Source organism: Mugil cephalus, chromosome 11, assembly GCF_022458985.1.
Source record: "Mugil cephalus isolate CIBA_MC_2020 chromosome 11, CIBA_Mcephalus_1.1, whole genome shotgun sequence".
Classification (NCBI taxonomy): Eukaryota; Metazoa; Chordata; class Actinopteri; order Mugiliformes; family Mugilidae; genus Mugil; species Mugil cephalus.
The window spans coordinates 23,424,813-23,446,712 of NC_061780.1; the positions used below are offsets into that span (position 1 = coordinate 23,424,813).

General features: G+C 40.8%; 1 protein-coding gene across 1 annotated transcript; it reads left to right on the forward strand.

Annotated features, from left to right (window-relative positions):
- The first annotated feature begins 2,151 nt into the window (after window positions 1–2,151).
- sim1a (SIM bHLH transcription factor 1a) lies at window positions 2,152–21,177 on the forward strand. The gene is made up of 12 exons (XM_047597889.1): window positions 2,152–2,224; window positions 2,378–2,889; window positions 7,466–7,545; window positions 8,325–8,414; window positions 8,493–8,601; window positions 8,680–8,765; window positions 10,071–10,270; window positions 11,758–11,864; window positions 12,102–12,249; window positions 16,906–17,077; window positions 18,444–18,858; window positions 19,429–21,177. Exons 2-12 carry the CDS (start codon window positions 2,715–2,717, stop codon window positions 20,136–20,138), a joined length of 2,292 nt encoding a protein of 763 aa, XP_047453845.1. The 5' UTR covers window positions 2,152–2,224; window positions 2,378–2,714; the 3' UTR covers window positions 20,139–21,177.
- Window positions 21,178–21,900: the final 723 nt, after the last annotated feature.

Consider the following 21,900-nt stretch of genomic DNA (forward strand, 5'->3'; position numbering starts at 1 on the left):
GAGCTGGTTTATTTGTCAGAGGTCACTCTCACTTTTCTTGAAGTGGCTTCAAGTTCAGGTGTAAAAAAAAAAAAAAAAATACAGCAGCTTCCTGCCTTGTAGCAGTTGGTATCTTGTGTTTTGATGGTGCAATTTTAATTAAATTCACACTAACCTGTTAGCACACATTATGATTATTACTTTCAAGGTCTGACTGAGCCCCGGAGGCTCAGAAATAGACCTAAGACTTGGATGTTTGAGTCAATATTGAGCTTAATGTAGCTATATTCTATTGGAGACTTTTATTTTGAGTTAGTGTGTCGATAGAAGGATTAATATCAATCAATAAAAACAGTAAAAAATAATAAAAAATAAATGAAAAAAAAATAAGTAGTAAGTACAAAATCGCACGAAACTTTTAACGTTTCTTTCATGCAAGTAGACAAATTGTATTTTAATAAGCTGGAATCTTTAATTGTTAATTGTGTTTTAGCTTGGAAAGAAAATCAAGAATAAATAAATATGTATATATATATATATATATATATACATATATATATATATATATATATATATATATATAATATATATATATATATAATATATAAATATATATATATATATATATATATATATATACATACATATTCTTGATTTAATTATTCATGTAATCATGGTTTCTCTGAATTAAATAAATACTCCGAAGTTTTCTGGTCTGTAGTTGGTGTCCTGTGCCTGTATGTACATATACTAGCATAAATGTAAAAGAATAAATAAATAAATAACACATTTATTACCACAATGATTTCTATATTGTTAAGAATATCTACACATGACACTGCAGCTGCTGTGTGGATCCAGTAGGTTTCCTCTCCTGATAGGGAGGATTTAAATCATTTAAATCCTCTCTGGGCCACAGTGTGAATGGAGCATTACAGAAACACACAGTGAGTACCTCATTTCTCCTGGATCTCTTAAACAATAATGACTTTGTTGGTGATGAATGCATATCCTGATGATGACTGCCTGTAGACATAATGTGTGATTTTTTTTTTATTTTTTACGTCGCCCGTCACATTTTCCACAGACGCAGCCTAATTACCAGTAAATCTGGACCTGCAGAGAGGGGTCAACCATTCCGTGCGCCTCCAGTATCCAGGATGATTTTCTCACCGCAGGCTGGATCCCATTACCACCACCACCACCACCTCCACCACCACCATCATCAACAACATCATCATCATCAGAGTCCAGAGTGTAATCATACCCGCATCAGCCAGTTCTCACAATTAATAAATGACATTACATCTGCGGCAGGCCTGATACTGCTCATTATGATTATTATTATTATTATGTTAACTTTGACATTGTAATTGAACATTTGTGTAAAAAACTACTCGTGTGCTTTGTTATGTGTGAAGCACAACGCTCTCAGTCCAGATAGAGATTTAACAGAGAAAGCGAACTTCTCAGACTCTATTTTGACTGTATTTGACTTTTCTTTGCTTGATTAATTGTTCATTTTAGGACGTGCAGGCTAAAACGATTTAGGGTAGTTTACACGTGCCTATAGATCTAGATCCACTACTGACACCATTTGTTAACCTGTGTTTTGAAGCTTTATCTTCTGCAGCAAGAAGCATCTGTCTTCGCTGAGATTGCGTATTTTTTTAGGCTATAAATCTCCTACGAAATATTAGATTTGCTTAGAGCAGTAGATTAATAACAAATTATTATAATAATATATATAATTTTAGCTATTGAGACAGACAGGCCAGCACAAATGAAATATGGGTTTTAAATACAAACTATTATTTTTTTAAAATGCAAAAAAATTATAGTTTTTATTAATAAACTGTTGTCTACATCTTTTAACGGGAAATTTCAAAACGAATTTCTGCATACCATTTTCTTTCCAGATGGGGAGTGAAAGAGCAGCAGTGCCCGCGTTCTGGGTTTTTTTTTTTTTTTTTTTTTTTTTTTTTTTAATCCATCCCGAAGCCAGAGGTGAACATCTTCCACCAGCCAATCCCCGTTTCTCCCGGAGTTCGTCTTTACGAAGAGCAGCCAATAGGGACGCGAGGAGGGTTTCCCATCGTCCAATGGGAGCGGAGTGTCCTGCTCCGTAGTGGGCGGGTTCTTCCGAGGCTCTAGATGCGCTGCCTTCATCCAGAAAATCTCACAGGATGAAAGATGTGCGAGTGAGATTCTTCGGGCATCACATTAGGAAACGGACCGCGTTGAGGTAAGCGGGGTGAATCATATTCACAAATACTGAATTTAACTGCTTTATGTTTTAGTTTTTATGTACCTCAGTGGGCTAACTCCTGCTGTTTTAATTCACGAGCGTGTCTGCCTCCGAATTAATGTTCTGTGTGGTGAATGTTTCATCCCACAGGGCCTATACATTCCCAGCCAGGAGCGCAGCTCAACGCCGGCTAATGAGTGAGCCAAGTGTGTGGTGAGCCCTCCGTGTTGGGCTGACCAAAGAAGAAGAAAAAAAAGACACTTTAATTTTCAGAAATCCAGGAATTAGTCGCGGAAACACCTGGAAATATGGGAAATAAGAGTTCACGCGGCAGCAGCAGCTGGAGGTTTTAGCGCGAGCGCACGGAGGAACTACTTTGATGTTTGGAGACGCCGCGGCTTCGTAAGAAAAAGAAGAAATAAAAATGCTTCCGAGACACCTGGACGCTCAGTGACCCACTCAGAGAGGACCGGCGGTCGGAGGCAACATGAAGGAGAAGTCCAAAAATGCGGCCCGGACTCGACGGGAAAAGGAGAATAGTGAATTTTACGAACTGGCCAAACTGTTGCCGCTTCCCTCGGCTATCACCTCCCAGCTGGATAAAGCCTCCATCATCCGGCTGACGACGAGCTACCTGAAGATGAGGGTGGTGTTTCCTGAAGGTAAGAGGGCTGCTTCTGCACACGACCCGAGAGAAAAGGCTGATAAATAGCAATGCAATTAGAAATATATGGCTACATTATTGGTTTATTCCTTTTGTTATTAGTCTACTACAATGGCGGCTAATTTTTAAGACATTAAACGTTGTTTGTGTATCCCACCCATGGGGAAATTAGACAGGAATATGGGCTATAAAAACAATAACAATTATCATTATTATTATTATTAATATTGTTATTACCCTACTATTAGTATTAGCCTTTTAGCAGTAATGGGCTAATAGGACATATACTTGCATAATATTTAAATGCCTTGTGTTGCGTTTGCAGGATTTTATATATACATATACATAATAGCCGGAAAAGCAGCTTTTGTGGGGGGTTTTTTGTTTGTTTGTTTGTTTGTTTTTTCCTTTTTTATATAATAATATATTTTATTTCCTGGTCACATAATATATTTTATTTCAGGTCAAATCGCAAATCTCAAAATGATTCAAATATCTGACTGGAAAAAAATAATAACAAAAATATAAGCCAGGTTTAATCACACACATAATATACATATATACGATCCATACTAGTATGTGAGTTGTTTTTAGAATTTATTTAATTATTAGTGAAACGTATTTTTTATTTTTTATTTTTGAGCGTTGCTTAAAAATCTAAATCACGGTCTGGAGGCAAATCCCGCGTTTTAGTGTATTTATTGCGCGCGCTCTTCTCTGGTGCCTTCATCTGGTCTAGTGCCATTAATTCCGAGTATAATGAAGTATTTTTTGAGACGATCAGTAGAAAATCACATATCGGGGAATGAATATTCTCCTCGGTCCGTCCCATCGAGTCAACAGCAGCAGAAGTCTCCTGTGATTGTGTGCGATCACAGCCTGCAGTGCTGTGGTTTCTCTCCGGGGCCCCTGGCGGCCCCTGCCAGCAGATTAAGCCGTGATGAGGTTCCATCCTGCGTGACTGCTGCAGAGCTGCGGATATTAGTATGATCTGCACGCCTGATCCCCGCAGCATATGGAGCTCCTTGTAACAGTAAAGCGGGGAGTTGTAGGGGGAGAGCGCAGCGACAAAGAACCTGGAGGGAAAACACAAAGAGAAACATGGATACTGCTTAGTTTGGTTTGTTACACCCTGAAGAGGCAGGCGCCTAGCTATGCTGGGAAGCTCATGTTGAAAATTTACATCACCAGTTTCACAGACTGCAAAGAAAAAAAAATGACGTCAGGTACAGTACAGTGTGTGTACTGGGTTTGAATGTGCAGGAATATGCTTATCACATCTGCGGGAGATGCGCTTGTTATCAATTTAATAAAAACATTAAACGTTTCTATCACAAGAAGGACGCGTAAAAGGAATCCATTCATGATAAAGTTTACTCCAGCAATTCAGACTGAAACATAAGTCAGGATGCGTTTGATTAAACGGATATAGTCCTTTTAATCGAAATTATTTGAAAAATCTAAAAATTGAACCAATCGTTAAGAAACTGCTTTAAGACAAGAGAAATGTCCTGTTATTTACATCTCCAGATCCAATGAGCGGTATTTATTATATTTATTTGTGTGAATAGTTTGTGAAACAAATGAAAATACGGTAGCTCTTATTATTAAAATGCAGCACTCCAAAAAAAAGGGGGTTAATAATAGCCATCATAATTATAAGCTAACAGCTATTTAGCGCAGACTCAAATATCAGTATTTACAAGGCCATATACAGCATAGCATGTTGTGTGTTTGTCATATCTGGCACAGTCTCCCACATTCTGCGTGTCTCGCATGACTGGGAGATGTCTGTGTGTCTGTCACACTATGCTGTTACACGTATTTGACAACATAAGCACGCCTGCAAAGCTCTGAATAATTTAAAGAACAGTGTGGCTCATGCACAGGCTCTTACTCTCGCGTCCTCTGCGCGCTGTAGTGTTTTCCTCAATATATCACCTCTCCTGGAGGCCAGACCTCTTCACCCAGACTTTTCACTCCTTTTTTTTTTTTTTTAAACCGTGAGCTCTCATGCACATACACTGATGGGGGCCTGTGATGTTTTCGCTGTGAAGAGGACTCATCTGAAAGGGCTTGTGCAGAAGTTGGGGAGGAGGAACGCTGAAGGAGTTCCTAATTTTTCTTTTTCTGTGACTTGAGCTGGTCACTTTTATTTATGGCACACCGAGTGGTCCGAGTGGTAGCATGACCCATGACCTCAGCCACGTTATCCCGGGTTAAATTACAGGACACCCCACACCACGAGGAGGTCTAACCTGCCGAATTCTCTCCATCAAGGAGATTTCAATAAAGAGACCAAAAATCAGATGAATTATTCTTTTCATTTTTTTTTAATATAAGAGGTTATCTAATGGTTTCTTTTTAGGCAGTAGTGGTTTAAAATATGAGGAAATGGGGCTAAAAATGTAAAGAAAAAGACATGTAATTGTAAGAATCGAGGTAAACGAATTACACTGTTGGACAAAAAAAATATTTTTATATTCTCACTGCTTTTTATAAGCGGGTAGCTTAAAAAATTCAACATGTGGCGAGTTTTTAAAAGGATATATAACACGGATCTAAACGATATTCAACTTCCGGACTTATTTTTTTTAATGAACAGTCGTTTAGCTTCTATTTCTTCTGATTGGTGAATTTAATCCATAGTTCTCAACTCGCTGACGCATGGATTGTGCAAAAAAAGTTCATTATCATTATTATTATTACTATGACGAGAATTGAGATTCGTGTCAGGATTAAATTAACGAGAATAAACTTTTTTTTCCTGTGTCACGTTTCCTTAAAAATAGTTTCGCTTGAACGGTTAATTTATCCTCAACGCACTGAACCTGCAAGCGATCTCTGTGCTGTCTTAATGCGTGCGTGATATTTGATGGAGATCATTATTTAAATACATGTCTTCCCGATGGATCTCTATTGTTTTTATTATTATATATTATATAAATATATTTCTTGTATTTAAAACATGTGTAGTGGTGCCCGAGATGCAGGTCGGATAAACCTCATGGATCACACAAATAAGTAAAGAAAGAGAAACTATAGTTTTCACCAAAGTGTATATATATATATTTGTGTGTGTGTGTGTGTGTTTTCGGCCATATTTGCGTGGGGCCCGTGACTTAACAAAAGTTAATTTAGAAATAGAGCGAAATAGATCTGCAACATTACCGAGTCCCACGTCGTAAATAAACCTGACAAAAGAAAATACGAACAACATGCATTTAAAAATAATAACAACAATAATAAAACGATAATTAAAATGGGTACGAATCGATGAGCGCGTGTTGGTCGCTTCAGGAGCTCAGGAGATTCATTTTTTTTGTGAGTTCCTGCAACAGGTCAGATTAATTTTATCCACAGCGCGTCTCAGACTTTTTCTCCCAGTCTCTGTAATAATCGATACGCGTTTATGGTCATATCTTTCTTTAGTGTTTAGCCTTTAGTGTTACGCACATGTTTCTGACATCATGCGCGGGTTTTATCTGTCGCTTCATGATCCAGGTTCCCAAAAAAAGTTTGATTTAATTACTGCGCTGTATAACAATAATAATAATCACATCACCATAATTGAGAGAATAATACATGATTGTTTCTTTGTAGGAGATAAGTGTTTCACTGGTAGGCTAAGTTGTTTTGTATCGTTCAAACTAAATTATTCTTAGTTTTCTTATCATTGAAAACTAAGCGACCTCCCAGAGTGGAGCTGAGTTTATGTTGCATGTTTAGTCACACTGAGCTCAAACCGAACGATTAAGTGAACACAGCGACGTTTGCTTCTGCAGCGAGTCATTTAAAGGCTCTATATTGATATGTATTTATCACCGGCGTGAAGTGGAAGCCGGCTGGTTTTCTTTTTGTCCTGTATTTTTCGTGCTTGCTTGGGTATTTCGGGTCGTTTGATTGTGTCTTTTCGTGCAAACGCGGAGTCCATATTGGCTCCAGATGAAGCGCTGCGCTCCGGTCGCTGCACGCCGCCTGTTTACTCTGCGCAGCGGGATTTGCATGTCAATGCGCGGCGGCCCTCACAGCAGCAGCAGCGGCCCCCTCCCGTCCCTGCCCCTGCAAACCAGTCCCGCTGCTGTTACGAGGAGTTCATTTTCACGCCGTTGCATTTACAGTGACCCCAGATTTGATAAAAGAAAAAAAAAAATGAGCGCGAAAGAGGAGGGGGGAAAAAGAACAGAAAATCTGCACCAAGGCTATTTTTAGGTTCGGTTGTATTTTTAGAGCCGCAGGCTGCTTAACGCTGCAGGCTTAACACTTTGAGTTCGCGCTGGGACGATTTTACATTTCTGTAATGTAAGCCAGCATGTGATTCAATTTAAAATGTCCTTTACCCTCTCAGTCCCCGTTCATTTCTGTATGTTGCTGCGTCATCAGTACATTTGTATTCTCCGCTAGGACTCAGTTAAATGTTGTTTGTACAGTCTTAAAATCGAAAGCCTTGTCAATAATTGTGTAGAGGATAAAATGGGAGCTCAGGCTCCGTTAGTCTGTAATGCCATTGCAAAGACTCTTCTGCTTCAAAAACAAAAAGAGTGTTGTTTTCTTGTCATTTGTTTATTTCTCAGGCCTGGGGGAGTCCTGGGGTCACGTGAGCCGCACCAGTCTGGATGGAGTCACCCAGGAATTAGGCTCCCACCTCTTACAGGTACTTTTATTATTATTATTATTGTTATTATTATTAATATTATTATGATTAGTATTATTCCTCAGGCAGACATGGTGGACTGTGAGTGTGATTTAGTAGCTGCTACCATCTGCCTCCTGCTGCCTTCATTTTTTTTTTTTTTTTTTTTTTTTTTTTGTGCTTTAAGAGTGTAATGAGCTGAACACATTCGTAGTCACGCACAGAGCCGCAGTCTGTCCTGCAGCCCCTCTCACATCAGCAGCCACAGCAGCAGCGCTACAAGGGAGAGCGGCTGCAGACCTACAGGCTAGAAACAACCAGAGGCTTGGCTCTGATCAGACAGACGCGGCCTCATGTCGTGTTGATAGTGAATATTGTTTTTTTTATAATAAAATAATATTAATTTATACAAATTAGAAAGCCTTTACATTATGATATATCACAATATATAAAAGCAACATAACTAATTACATTGAGCACAACAGCAAAGATTACAAAAAAATACCATGAATAAGTTTCTAAAATAATTTAGCAAGTGAGTTATATATTATAACTATATTCTATATATTATAAGTGTTTATAGGTTATCAACACGTTGCTGAGGATTTAAAGTGCATGTTACATGTCATTTTTACTTCAAATCGTTGTTTTGTCAAAATGTTGTGACACATATCAGTCTTTTTTATTCAATAGCAGCTCCACAGGAAGATTATAACATGTTGCAGTCTATAAAAATTGATAAGAATATATATTTTCTGTGGCTAATACATTTATTCCCATTTTTTTACTGTTTCTTTCAGACGCTAGATGGCTTCATTTTTGTTGTGGCGCCGGATGGAAAAATAATGTACATCTCAGAAACAGCATCAGTCCACTTGGGTCTGTCGCAGGTTGGTTTGAGAAACTTAACGTGAGCCTCCCGTGGGCCTCGCATGTCCCGCTTCTGAGCTGAACGTTCATTTCAACAGGTAGAGTTGACGGGAAACAGCATTTACGAGTACATCCACCCGGCAGACCACGACGAGATGACGGCCGTCCTCACTGCACACCAACCTTACCACTCACACTTTGTGCAAGGTAGTCAGGGTGTTCTACACAAACCACGGACTCACCAGTCACAATGAATAACTTTTTTGTTCATTATTTTATTTGCAGAATATGAGATGGAGCGCTCCTTCTTTCTGAGAATGAAGTGCGTCCTCGCTAAAAGAAATGCAGGTCTTACCTGTGGAGGCTACAAGGTAGGTGTACTGCTACTGTTTTACTTGTTGTTAAATGACAAATGAGTCAAATATTCAACTCAAATCAAACTAAAACTAGTAAATAAAATGCAGTTTTTATTTATAATAAATTCTTAGACATGCTGCAGGTGAGAAGTGACACACAAATGTGGATTTCAGGTGATAGTCCCAGATGTGTTAACTGTAAGGATAACCAGTGGGAACTACAAGCTGCAGTGTTCACAACAACTACATTGTAATTCATTTTGTGTGTCTGAACGCGGTGCTAGGTGAAGGTTTGTTTGGAGGGATCGTCCTCTAGGAGACACAAAAGTGACAAATACTGACAATGCCATGGAAACGCTTGCTTTATTATAGAGTATAAGCTGATTTGATTTGATTGGTTTTGTTTCAGTCTGAACAGTACAGTAGTGTGGGTTAGCACTGATGCCTCACAGCAAGAAGACTGTGGGTTCAAATCCACTGGTCGACTGGTAGTTTGCATGTTCTCCGTGTGTCTGCATGGGTTCTCTCTGGGTACCACCAGCTTCCTCCCACCGTCCAAACACATGCTCGTTAACTGGTGATTCTAAATTGACCGTAGGTGTGAGTGTAAATGTCTGTCTCTCTGGGTTAGCCCTGTGATAGACCGCCGACCTGACCCCGCCTCTCAGCCAGTAACAGCTGGGACAGGCTCCAGTCCCCCCCCCACCCCCCCCCCCCCCCCCCCCCCCCAATTAAATGAATGAATAAATGGACAGTATTTTGGTTAGACGAGGTTGACAAAGACTGAGATAATTCTTGACTGTGGATAAAGCTTTTGCCACATAATCTCAACTCAATGTCCACTTGCTTGTTGGGTCCATCCAAGTCCTTTGGCAGATTCAGTGTTACCCACTACACCACAGTGTCGTCCAACATGTTTCACTTAGAAATAGACCTTGGCTAAATGTGAGAACTAGTTCGCACACGACTGTAGAGAAAACATTTATTTTTTTGATTCAAGTTTTATCTCTATCTGTATTTCTAATCCTACAGCACATAGAAGTGGTTGATTATTGTCTTCTAAAGTACTAAAACCACTGAGGGTGTATTTTATTAATTAATTAACCTACGTTCAGACACTTCGTTTATAATATATATATTATACTATATATATAGTGTTCACTTCATTCCGATTAAAATAAACTACCTTTGAATGTCATAGTCACCAAAACTGAACTAGTTCATGATGATTTCTTCTGTTTTTCACTGGGCTGTCCTGAGTCTTAAGGAGCACTTCTTACTATTTTTATTCTTCTATCTATCTGTAAACCATTGGCCCAGGTGATCCACTGCAGTGGCTACCTCAAGATCCGTCAGTACAGCCTGGACATGTCTCCGTTTGACGGCTGCTATCAGAACGTGGGGCTGGTGGCCGTGGGTCACTCGCTGCCGCCCAGCGCCGTCACGGAGATCAAACTGCACAGCAACATGTTCATGTTCAGAGCCAGCCTGGACATGAAGCTCATCTTCCTCGACTCACGGTACGTCGTGAACCTTCCCGGCGCACCGTAGACACATGTGATCGCCTGGCCGTGAGAATGTGTGTAAAAAGCCGCAATGACTACTGAGCATGTGTGCGCGCGTGCACGCATGGGTGTGTGCACTTCGTTCTGCGCTATATTATTATGTTGTGAGGGCATAAATCATAGTCACATCATGGTGCCTCCCTTCTGGGGACAAAAAACAAGTAAACATAATCTAAATAACTGCTTTTTACGATGAAAAGGAAAGAAAGAATGAAATTGCAAGATCACAGCGGTCCTTTTAAGAAGAATAAAAAACAAGATTGGAGACTTGGGTTAGGGTTAAGCAAAGGGCGTGTTTTGATTTTGACATTGATAGGGACATAATGACAATTCCTGGAAGTGGAGGATTTCTTTTTTTCTTTTTTTTTGCAATTTTGGTAAACCTTTGATTGATATTTCATGTTATCTTTTATATACCCTACCAGTTAAAGGTTTTAAAATAGCATCAGTTTCCTCTGGTATAGTTGGTCAGAGCTTCATCCTACAGCAAGATAATGACCCAAAACTTTAGTCCAAGCTCTACCCGAACTACCTCAGGGTAAAAACAAGATGGAAAGCTGGGAAACATGGAGTGGACCATGGCCCAGTCTCTAACCACATGGAGCTGGTGTGTGATGAACCGGACAGAAGATCGAAAGCAAAGTATCCTACAAGTGCCACACATTTCTGGGAACGTCTGCAACAAAATGAGGAAGAAAAATATTTAATTTCCATCTTAGAAAAAAGAGTAACATGTAAAATCATCCAAAGATCGTTACTTTGATGAGTCCAAAGTTTGAATATATATTGTTGTTTTTTTTAACTTCAGTTGTTTATTTGGTCTGTGCTTTAATTTCATAGTAAGATGAGACATTAAACTGCATGTGAGTGCATGCATGAGTGCACATAAATCTCCTACATATGTAGCTACTGTCTAGATACTGCTTGAACCAGTTGTCCTGAAAATGCCCTATTTGACAGTTTCTGGAGAGCAGTGTTTCGCATGTATCCTACTCTGGCGTCCTGCCTGAGCATATCAGATAAAATACGCTAGTTACCAACACACCCAAATTAAAAATGCACTTTCCTCCTCGGTAAATACCATTTAATTATCATGTATGTGCGTGAATAGGAGACTGGCGTCTCCCCCGCTGTCAATGCTGTTTATCTGTTTTATAGATCTGAATTGGGTGTTACTACAGCCTGTCACATGTTGGCAACAACAGAATCTTATTAGAGATGTCAAATAAGAAGCAGGGACTCAACTGTTTTTGTATCAAGACCACCAGAGTTATTGGTGGGGACACGTCCCTATCTGATTCTGTGCCCTCGGGTTAGTGGTTGTGGTTGACGTAAGAGCAAGAGTGAGTAAAGAAGCTATTGTTAAGTATGTAATGTTCTCTGAAGTAATGGAAACCTAAGCTGTTTGTGTGTTTGTGTGTGTGTGTGTTTGTGTTGTTCAGGGTTGCAGAGCTGACGGGCTACGAGCCTCAGGACCTAATAGAGAAGACTCTATATCATCATGTCCACAGCTGTGACTCCTTCCACCTGCGCTGTGCTCATCACTTGTGTGAGTTAGGTTTGTTTTACCTTCCTACAAATTCTTTACACATATATACTGTTAACATTATGTTATGTACAATAAGATATAAGAATAAAATACATCCAGATTTATTTTATTTTCCTTTTATCATACGTTGCTTTTAATGTAATTAAGCATAGTGCTGTAATTTCCTTTGTTTCTTCTTCCCCCTCCAGTCGTCATCTGCTTTTATTTATTGTCTTTCCTTGTCTCTTGGTCTTGTAGTGCTGGTGAAAGGTCAGGTCACCACAAAGTACTACCGTTTCCTGGCCAAGCAAGGCGGCTGGGTGTGGGTTCAGAGCTATGCAACCATTGTGCACAACAGCCGCTCGTCTCGACCCCACTGCATCGTCAGCGTCAACTACGTCCTCACGTGAGTGTGCTGTTATTTGTTTGAGTTTCTCCCGTGACATGATCGCCCTAAGATCGCACGTTAAATAACCAGGACTGTCAATCTGTCTGTTCCTCTTTCACTCTCACTTCGTCTGTGTGTGTGTGACACATACACAGACGATGTGTAATAGCAATTTCATTAGATTTCACGCTCTGAGAAAAAGACTTGATTCATGCTTGTTGTTTAAAATACATTTTAATAATGCAGACATCGTATTCTAAGGTCAGGCGACACATAGAATATACAGTCCAGGTTAGAAGGCTGTCATGTCTTCTTTCTGTCTCTATTGTGAGCTTTTGTTGATGAGGCGTTAAGCCTGGGTATCTGAGGTGTGCGTAGTCATGTACGTTGTTTACCTCATTCAGTCCATCTCTACCTGCTAATAGCTAATCTGCAGCTGCACGCACAATCATCTTTCAATCATTGTGATTCGAGATGCACGGGAGAAAATCACGCTTTTCACTTCTAGGCCATTTCAGCCTCGCTTCATCCACTGGGAGTGTTATTTTGTCCATTCATACATGTTTGTTAACCTTTTCCATTAAGCTCTGCATGTAAAGACTGAATGATGCAACCAGTCTCACATTAGACACAGATTCTTGTATCTAACAGGTCACTTTAGTGCATTGTCACACTGCCAGCTATCATATTGAAGTATTTGGCTGTAAACTAGCTTTAGCGTATTAGCAGGAGTATACTGCTGTTGATAAAAAAGGATGCTAAAGGATCATTTTTTCATAGTATCAAAGCCTTATACTGTTACCTTGCAACACGGCGCCACTGTTACACAAAAAGCATTCACAACACATCAGTGTCACACAGGAGGCCTCACATTTCTGCTGTGCTGTCATTCTCTGCTTTGATAAGATAATGAGTATTGGGACTCGAGATTTCGACAAACCGCAGCTGTGAAGCAATTAAACTGAAGGTTAATTGGAAATACGACGTGTGTTTATTAAAGCCTGGCTCGCGGAGTGAGGCGATCGTTACTGACGTAGGCTGAGCGTGAAACAAAGAAAATGTGATTATGATTATTCAGATTTCTTTAAGGGAAAACCAGAACCTTTGTGAGTCCTCTACCTCAGGCGGCAGTAAACATTCCTGTGCTATCGCTACATCTGGTCTCCTGTATGCCGGTTGTGTCAGAACGTCTGAGATCTTTGTTGCTAAGTTTGCTAAGTGTGCTCACATGTGTGTTGGCTGTTACCTGCATCATCGGCCGCCCTGTGGTGGCGTCAGTCTCCTGGTAGACTTTATTTAAGACTGGCAGCTCTGGCTGCTGCGTAAACAGAGGCAGGAGCTCCAGATCAGTCTGGACTGAGCTGCCATTTACTGGGTTTTAATCCTGATCCAGCGCCACTGAGGTTACCAGCAAATCCTCATCACAAGCTTTTACTTTTCACTTGCTTCCAATTAAATAAATCTGTAATCATGGCTGAGATTCTACCTTCACGAGCCGCACTCTTACTCTCACCATTTATTTGCCCATCATCCCATTATTTTATTGCCCTCGATGTGCGCAATTTAACAGATGTACAAGGGACTACATGAATGAATAAGGCCTCTGAAACCCTCCATTAAGCGCCGCAACGAGCTGCGTTCACAGGACGAGAACAGCTTGACACACATTTCCTCCACCTCCCACATCACATCCATAACAGCTTTGTGTTTATGACTCTTTAATTGCTAGGTTGTAAACCTGATGAGCGTTTATGTGCACCAGCTTGCTGTGAGGGGAATTAAACCTCGTATTCCTCCTGTTCTCCTCCTGTTTTCCTCTTTTTGTAACGCTATGTGAGCCGGGTCAATATATAATTGCATGACTTTTTGAGTTTATCATGTTTAAATCAACATGGCCGCCTAAAACCAATCACCACACGGCATTTTTACGTAAGGATTCTTCTAAATATTACATATATACAGCTGAGTAAATTGAAAATGAAAGTTATTTCTAAATATATTGTTGTAACACTTTTGACATGCCATAAATCCACACTTGAGTCACAAACTACCTTATATTAAATATCTAATTAGGGGGAGAAAGGTCATGTGATTTGAGAGATGTAATTTAATGTAATGTGATTGTACAGGGTAACTTAGATTACAGATTTGTTATTTTCCATATATAATTTGATATATTGCCAAAAAATAAATATCTGTCATGATTATCTCAACTTAACAAAAAGAACACAATGAAAACAAATTCTGAATGAGCTCATTTTATTATTGTTTAGCTAATTAGAAGATGGTTATTTAGCTGACGTTTAAGTGACATCTAATCATTTTTAAGTAATGAGTGATTTTGTAAAGACATGATCATAAAGAACATAAAAAAAATATATTTTTTTTACTTTTAATAAAAATGTGTGCAAGGTTTATCCCATTGACTTCAATTATATACTGACCCAACTATACCATGCACTATATGGTGAAAATGGAACCGTATGCTTCTTTTTTTTTGCATAAAACATGGGACAAAAGGCAGAAATAGGCAGGAGGAGGAGGAGGAGGAGGAGGAGGAGGAGGAGGAGGGCTTTTGTGGAGTGTTGTTATCAGGAGCAGAGTTGGTTTGCCCGGTAGCTTTAGTGTGTACAGCCACGGATAACGCAGGTGATGAGGGCACTTCACCTGCATGTGAACTCCCACTGTGTGTTCAGCTGCGATAACCTCAGGACCTCCTGCCCCGACTCCAGTTTACCACGGCTACCACAACCTGACAGTGATTTAGCAACCCCTCCAATGAAGGAATGTCTGCAGCAAAGGCACATATAACCACATTATGTTCGTCTTCTCTCAAGTCTGTGATGCTGCACTTTTGTTCTGGTTTACAAAATACTCCCTGTTGCCTAACAGCCCTCTGTGATTAAGTGAAGAGGACGCGCTGGACTCTTTTAGATGTCCGTCATCGGACAGACAAGCTTTCTTTAAGACAAAAGTCAAAAGTTTATTTTAATGACCCTGTCCCTCATAAATTGTGCACAAATCCACTGCTCATCTAAACATTTTCCACATATATTACTGCACATTTTGACATCTTCCATTCTCGATTACATAACCTGCTTCCATTGAATCCAGTACTCCCTCTTCTTGCTGCCACCCTTGTTCTTTTCTTTTTATCTGGTTTTACCCAGCCTGACCTCACCATGCAGAGCTGACATGTTCCCCCTGTGTCTGCACGGGTTTATTCAAACATTTCAAAGGCACAGATGTGCATGTAAGTCTAATTGGTGACCCTCTCTCCAGGATAATACAGCTGCATGTCCAATTAGAATTAGACACTGAAGTTAAATCATACTCAGCATTGTGTATGCTCAGTAATGACAGAAAAGAACACCTCCTTTACGACGACACTGAATAAAACTGAACTTTTGTTTAATAAAACTTGATAAAAACTTAATAAAAACTAAAAATGGGTTCTTCATTCATGGACATCATGTTAAAATATGTCAGAATTATTTAGTTCTTGACCAAAGGTTTCAGAAAATAGTTTACGATTAATTGGAAAAATAAGCGATAGATGAATCAACTAATTGAAAAAAATAACAGTTTGGATCGTTACCTGTAAAATCCATTAGTTAAAGTTAATAAATTGAACAAGAGTTGTCAAATGTGATTTGTAGATTAATCGTGTGTGTAAATTAAATAAGCAAAATAGAAACGTAGGTGTTGATGACAGTTGGAATTAAAAGCCTCGGCCGTGTCTGATTTTGCCATTTGTTGTAGATATTTTGTGAAACTGTGAGATGAATATAGTCCTTTATTTAACTTTTATTTATTTAACTTCAAAATTCCATGCATGCGTAAGGCATTTTGGAAGCATTTGGTTGTGTTGTCTCGACACTTGTGTATTCTTTTCTGACTGATAACGATAAAAATGCAACAGCACAAAAGCGAAATCTTGGTTAAATTAGCAGTGCTTAAAGTGGCATTTTGGGATTCTCCAAATGTATCTGATTCAGATCCTATGAAATGTGTCCAGCTGTATGTATGAATTTGCGCTTGTGTGCACAGAGATTGAGACAGAGGGGAGATGTGCATGGAGGATGGATCACTATTTGTCTCAAGTAAACCCTGTCCAGGTTTTCTGTTGTCTCAAACTTGATTCATCATCCGTGGTGAGAACACTTTAGCGAGAAATCAATTCCCATTTCCCAGTAGTGAGGCGTCCAAGCTTCTCCTATGGGCCTGATTTAGCCAGACATAGCCTTTAATCTCCTGGTGTATTTGATTGGACAGCTTCGCCTCTGTAGAATGTTTGTCGAAGGCCTTGCTGCAATCCTTCTAGTAAAACAAGCATCCCAACAGCCGCTCCAGCCCTCTTAGCACAGCCCCAACCCCTCTCACATGCATCACAGACATCACTCCACACGCCGGCCCTCTCAGCGCCGTGATGAGGCTCTAATTGCGAAACAGATGTTAATGGGTTTTTGCACCTAGAGGGGAAAAAACAAAACAAACAAACATCCAGGTACACGCGAGCTGTGTTTGTGTGATTTAATGGTGATTTAACAGCTTTTCCACAGGTCTGGGACCTCTCCTTGTGTAATCATGGACCGTATTAAATCTATCGCATGCAAATGAAAAACATCAACGTCACGGTTGTGACCGCGTGGAATTTATCTGCCGTGTCTTCAGGGAGACTGAATATAAAGGCCTCCAGCTTTCTTTGGACCAGGCCGCGTCCAAGGCCTCTTTCCCCTACAGCAGCAGCAGCAGCACCGGTGGCAGCCTCACAGAGACCTGCAGGACTCCCAAGAGCAGAGTGTCCCGGCCCAAGACCAAAGCCAGACTCTCACCATACACACAGGTGAGGACTGCATGTCTTACTATTATTCTTTATGTGAGCGTATCTTAGAGGGGTCTCAAACTCAGCTTAGATTTAGAGAAAAGATGAAAATGTAATTACCTGTGATTGATCACACCTGGCATTAAAATGTGTCTCCACTCCTGTCTCACCAATATTCACTGAACCAGAACTAAGAAAAAGTGTTTTTGTTCAGCACACTCCCCGAAAGCACACCCTAGCTACAAGTTACTGCTTATTTATTGATCTCCACCGTGACCCCAGTTATTTTAGAGACTTGCACAGAGCTCACATCCACATGACTGCATCAATAACTATGTTTTTAATGATATAATCCCACACAGTATTCTGTATTTATTAAATTATTTATTCATTTCTCTTCAGATTTGTAATTTTGTTACTTAACTGCTATAAGGACAGTTTATTTCAAAAGTCTGGGATCATTTATAATGCATTTTCATTTCATGTAATCATTTATAATAGCAGTTATTTGTTGTTTTATTTGTTTGTTTGTTTAATAAATGAGGCAAGACACTGCTTATGCATGAGTGCTCCTGCTGAGTCTAAGGTGGCTTCAGTGTGACTCAGGATCCATCATGAACTCACACACTAGACTTAGACACTAGACAGACTAAATAAAACTAAATATTAGTAAAAATCTAGTAAAATAAAATAAAATAGTATCAGCAAAATAAATTGCACAAGAAATAGAGACTTAAGTAAATATATACAGGAACATATAGGACATAGGAAGGATTAATAGCATGAATAACATGGAGCTATCTGTTTCAGAAAGGTGAGTTGTGAGTTACAGCTGCATTGAAATTACCAAACCAAAACAGTTCCATGACTTAATAATCCAGAATTAACCTGTTACATGAAAAGATACACAGGTTTGTTCCACCACGGCGCTGAGTGCAGGCAGCGGGAACGTGCCTCTTTTATAATTGTCTCTTGATCTTTCTGAGTGATTTTCTGGCACTCAGTAAATTAACATGGCTGTACAGCTGTTTCTTATATAAGATCTACGTGTGGAAAAAAATACTGTGGTGCCATGTGTGTCACGTGGCAATTCCAACTATGATTATCACTATGCCAAATATGTGTCTGGCACTATTTACGGGCACTGGATAACTTTCTGGATTGAAATCTGGCTTCATGTATAAAACTGCAACATAAAACAATGCACGCACAGTAATAATAATCACATAAATGGTTTAAATTATGGACAACGAGCAGAGGGGCTCATTCCTGTAATTAGCTTGTCCGTATTATACAACAAAGAAATCTAGTCAGCTATTTTAATGCGTTTTCCAGCGGGCAAACCCATTTGAAATCTTTCTCCTATCTCGTTCATGTCTCTCTGCAGTATCCCAGCTTCCAGACAGAGCGGTCAGAGTCTGATCAGGACAGTCCGTGGGGCAGCAGCCCCCTCACGGACACAGCCTCCCCTCAGCTGCTGGAGCACAGCGAAGGCCCGGAAGCCTCCTGCGTGTACAGGAAGTTCGCTGATCCTCGCACGCTCTGCTACAGCTTGTCCGAAGAGCAGCAACACACCGGCAGCGAGAGCCACAGGCACCTCCACGCGCACGGCCACGGTCAGAGCTGCGAGCGAGGTCGGTGCGAGGCCGGCCGGTACTTCCTGGGAGCCCCTCCGTCCTGCATGGACGCGTGGTGGGGCGCCGCCCGATCCATCCTCCCGCTGAGCAAGAGCTCCCTGGAGAACCACCACGAAGGATATGACAGCGGCGCGCCACACATATCAGCCATCCACAGCTACCACGGTGAGGACCGACACCCTGCTCCCTTTACAGGCTTTGCTGATGTTCTTCCACCAACCAAATCAACAGCCACGGTTTCCACTGACAGAATACTAATGTGGTCTTAGTCCATGACAGTCAATAAACACTAATTTATGGGTACAGTGTGCAGGATTTAGTGGCATCTAGTGGTGAGGTTGCAGGTGGCAACTGAATGTCCATCCTCATCCCTCCTGGTCCCAGAGTAGGGGAGTCTACATCATCTGTTAGGTGCTCGTAAGTCCACTAAAAAGCCCCCCCCGTAGAGCTAGTGTTTGGGCTACTGTAGAAATATGGAGCTAGCTCGATATTTAGATATGAAGGGTTCATTCAAAGCTTACGAAAACGCTGCAGCTTTAATTATGAGTACTCTATATACGATTTCTATTAACACATCCCTTTAAATCCTGCACACTGGTTCTCTAATGCATTGGTTGTTTAATTCATGCTTGTTTGTCTATAATTCCCTTCAAAATAAATAATAAGACACTATTATTGATTGTTGTTTGTTGACGTTCCCTTGACGCTGACTCTTCTCACTGTTTCCTCCTGCAGCTCGCGGCCACTGGGATGAGGACAGCGTGGTCAGCTCCCCGGAAGGAGGTTCAGCCAGCGACTCAGGGGATCGATACTGCGCCGACCACTACCGCTGCAGCCCGCAAGAACCCAGCAAGATAGAGACGCTGATACGAGCCACGCAGCAGATGATCAAGGAAGAGGAGAGTCGACTGCAGCTGAGCAAGGACCCCCAGGACGCCCCACTGGGGCCGGCCAACGGGCTGCCCAGGGGCCCTGGCTCGTGCTTCGCTCCAGAGTACACTCAAGGGGCCCTGCCTCTGCAGACTGTGGTGTGTCGAGGTTTGAGTCAGGTGATCAGCCCTGCGCCTAGCCCCGCCCCCTTATCCAGGCTCAGCAGTCCAGGTTCTGAGCGTCTCCAAAAGCCCAAAGACTACCTCCAGACTGACCTGTCCCCTCTTTCTTTGCAACTACACCACCCTGTGGGTCGACCGGGCGCGTGCTCAGCTTCCCCTACGCCGGCCCCCGCCCTCTACCCCTCCCACACCCACTCGCGGCCCTACTTGGACAAGCATACGGCGTATTCCCTGACGGGCTACGCTCTGGAGCACCTCTATGACCCAGAGAGCCTCCGGGGCTACTGTACCTCCGCCAGCACAGGCCCCGCCCACTACGATCACTTCCGCATGCCGTCAGAGCAGACCCCCGGACACAAGGGCACCTCAGTCATTATCACCAACGGGAGCTAACACTCCTCTGACACACACAGGGCGACTGCAGTCACACAGTCTGAGCTGGCTTCTCTTTTACAAGTCGGCCATCTTCACTCTGCTTTTTCCATCATACCGTGCATTTCTGATCTAAATCTCCTTTGGTACATACTCATCATCCTGTTACTTTTTCTGGCTCAAAATCATCAGGCGCAACATTTTAATTTAATTATTTATCTGTTCAGAATCTAGTGAGACCTCAGCAAAATTCAACCTGAACTGAGCACATCCAGTTAGATCTGTTCCCAAAACAAGACACATATAGAGAAGAGCATCAGACATAGACAGACTATCTACCAAAGATCTATTCTTATCCGGATCCATCTAGATCACAGGTGTCAAACATACGGCAAATAAAAGTGGCCCTCCAGAAGGTCTAATCTGGCCCTCAGCTTGAATTTTCAAAGCACGGAAATTACGTAGAAGACAGCAACTTTTCAATGAAAATAAATACTATTCTTATTTGTCCACTGTTTTATTCTGAGAAGTGGACAGGACACAACACTGAGACCCAGAACTAAACAACAGACAGAAATTAGCTCAAATTCCACTTATATTTCTTAAAACAAATGGAAAAAAAGTCTGGAGTTGACACTACTTATAGGTTATTATTCTGCTGTGTTACTAATCCGGCCTGCTTGAGATCAAATTAAGAATCCCACAAAATCTTAAACCTCTGTTGGAAACTGATTGTGCTCAGGCAAAGATCTGCTGAGCCAACCAAATCATTTGGGGGCGGGCCTTAGGCAGTGATTGACAGAAGAGTAACAGCAACACAGTCCCACACCCCATCTGAGTGCTATGGAGGTCAATTAGCTGAATGTCTCTGATTGGTTGTAAAACTCTCCAGCTTCAGGTATTTCTCTCTCCGGTCATGATGTTCGATACCAGACCAAATTTAAGGCTGGTATCGGCGATACAGATCTGATACTGACACTTTGTGTAAATACATCCTTATGTGTCTGGTAAATCTAAAAAAAAAAAAAACTAAGTAGTTTATTTAAAATCATAGCTTCATAATGACCACAAGACATCAGAGTAATTTATTTATTTATTTTAAACTCAGAAGTATATTGAGGTAGTGGCCAACAACAGAAAAAACTGAGGACACAATCATATAAAATATGTGATCACTAAAAACACTAAAAAAAGACATAAGTAAAATAATAATAATTAAACATCATTATTTAACTATTAAGAACTACTATAAACCACTATAAAATGAAAACTTGCATCTTAATCATGACTCTGTTCTCTCCTCTTCTGTCCTCCTCATCATAAATTCCTCATATTCTGTGTTGGTTTAACCTGATGTGTTTCATTAGGTTTGTTGTGTTGCCACAACCCAATAATTTAATTACTTTCCCGACCTGGTATCAGAAGTATCGATATTACAGTATCGATCTGCTCATCACTACTCTCTGTATCAGTTGAAATACGCCACATACTGATGATGTGTTATTAGACTTTCTGATTAGAACTGAGTGTAATCAATGCTCATTCTTCAGTAGTTAGATTTAATAGAAAGGTTTCACTGTTTCCCACATATTTGGACTTTATCCATGACAGTATCTGCAGACGGTCAGCTTCCTTAACATGCATCTGTTTGGGACAGATTTGTTCATATCAGTCAACTTATGAACCGTGGGTTGGTTCTACTCAGGAGGTGCTAAACATACAAAGTTGAGGGTAATTCACAGGAAGCATTGACTTAAATCTTGGCTCGGTCTCAAGTGAAAAG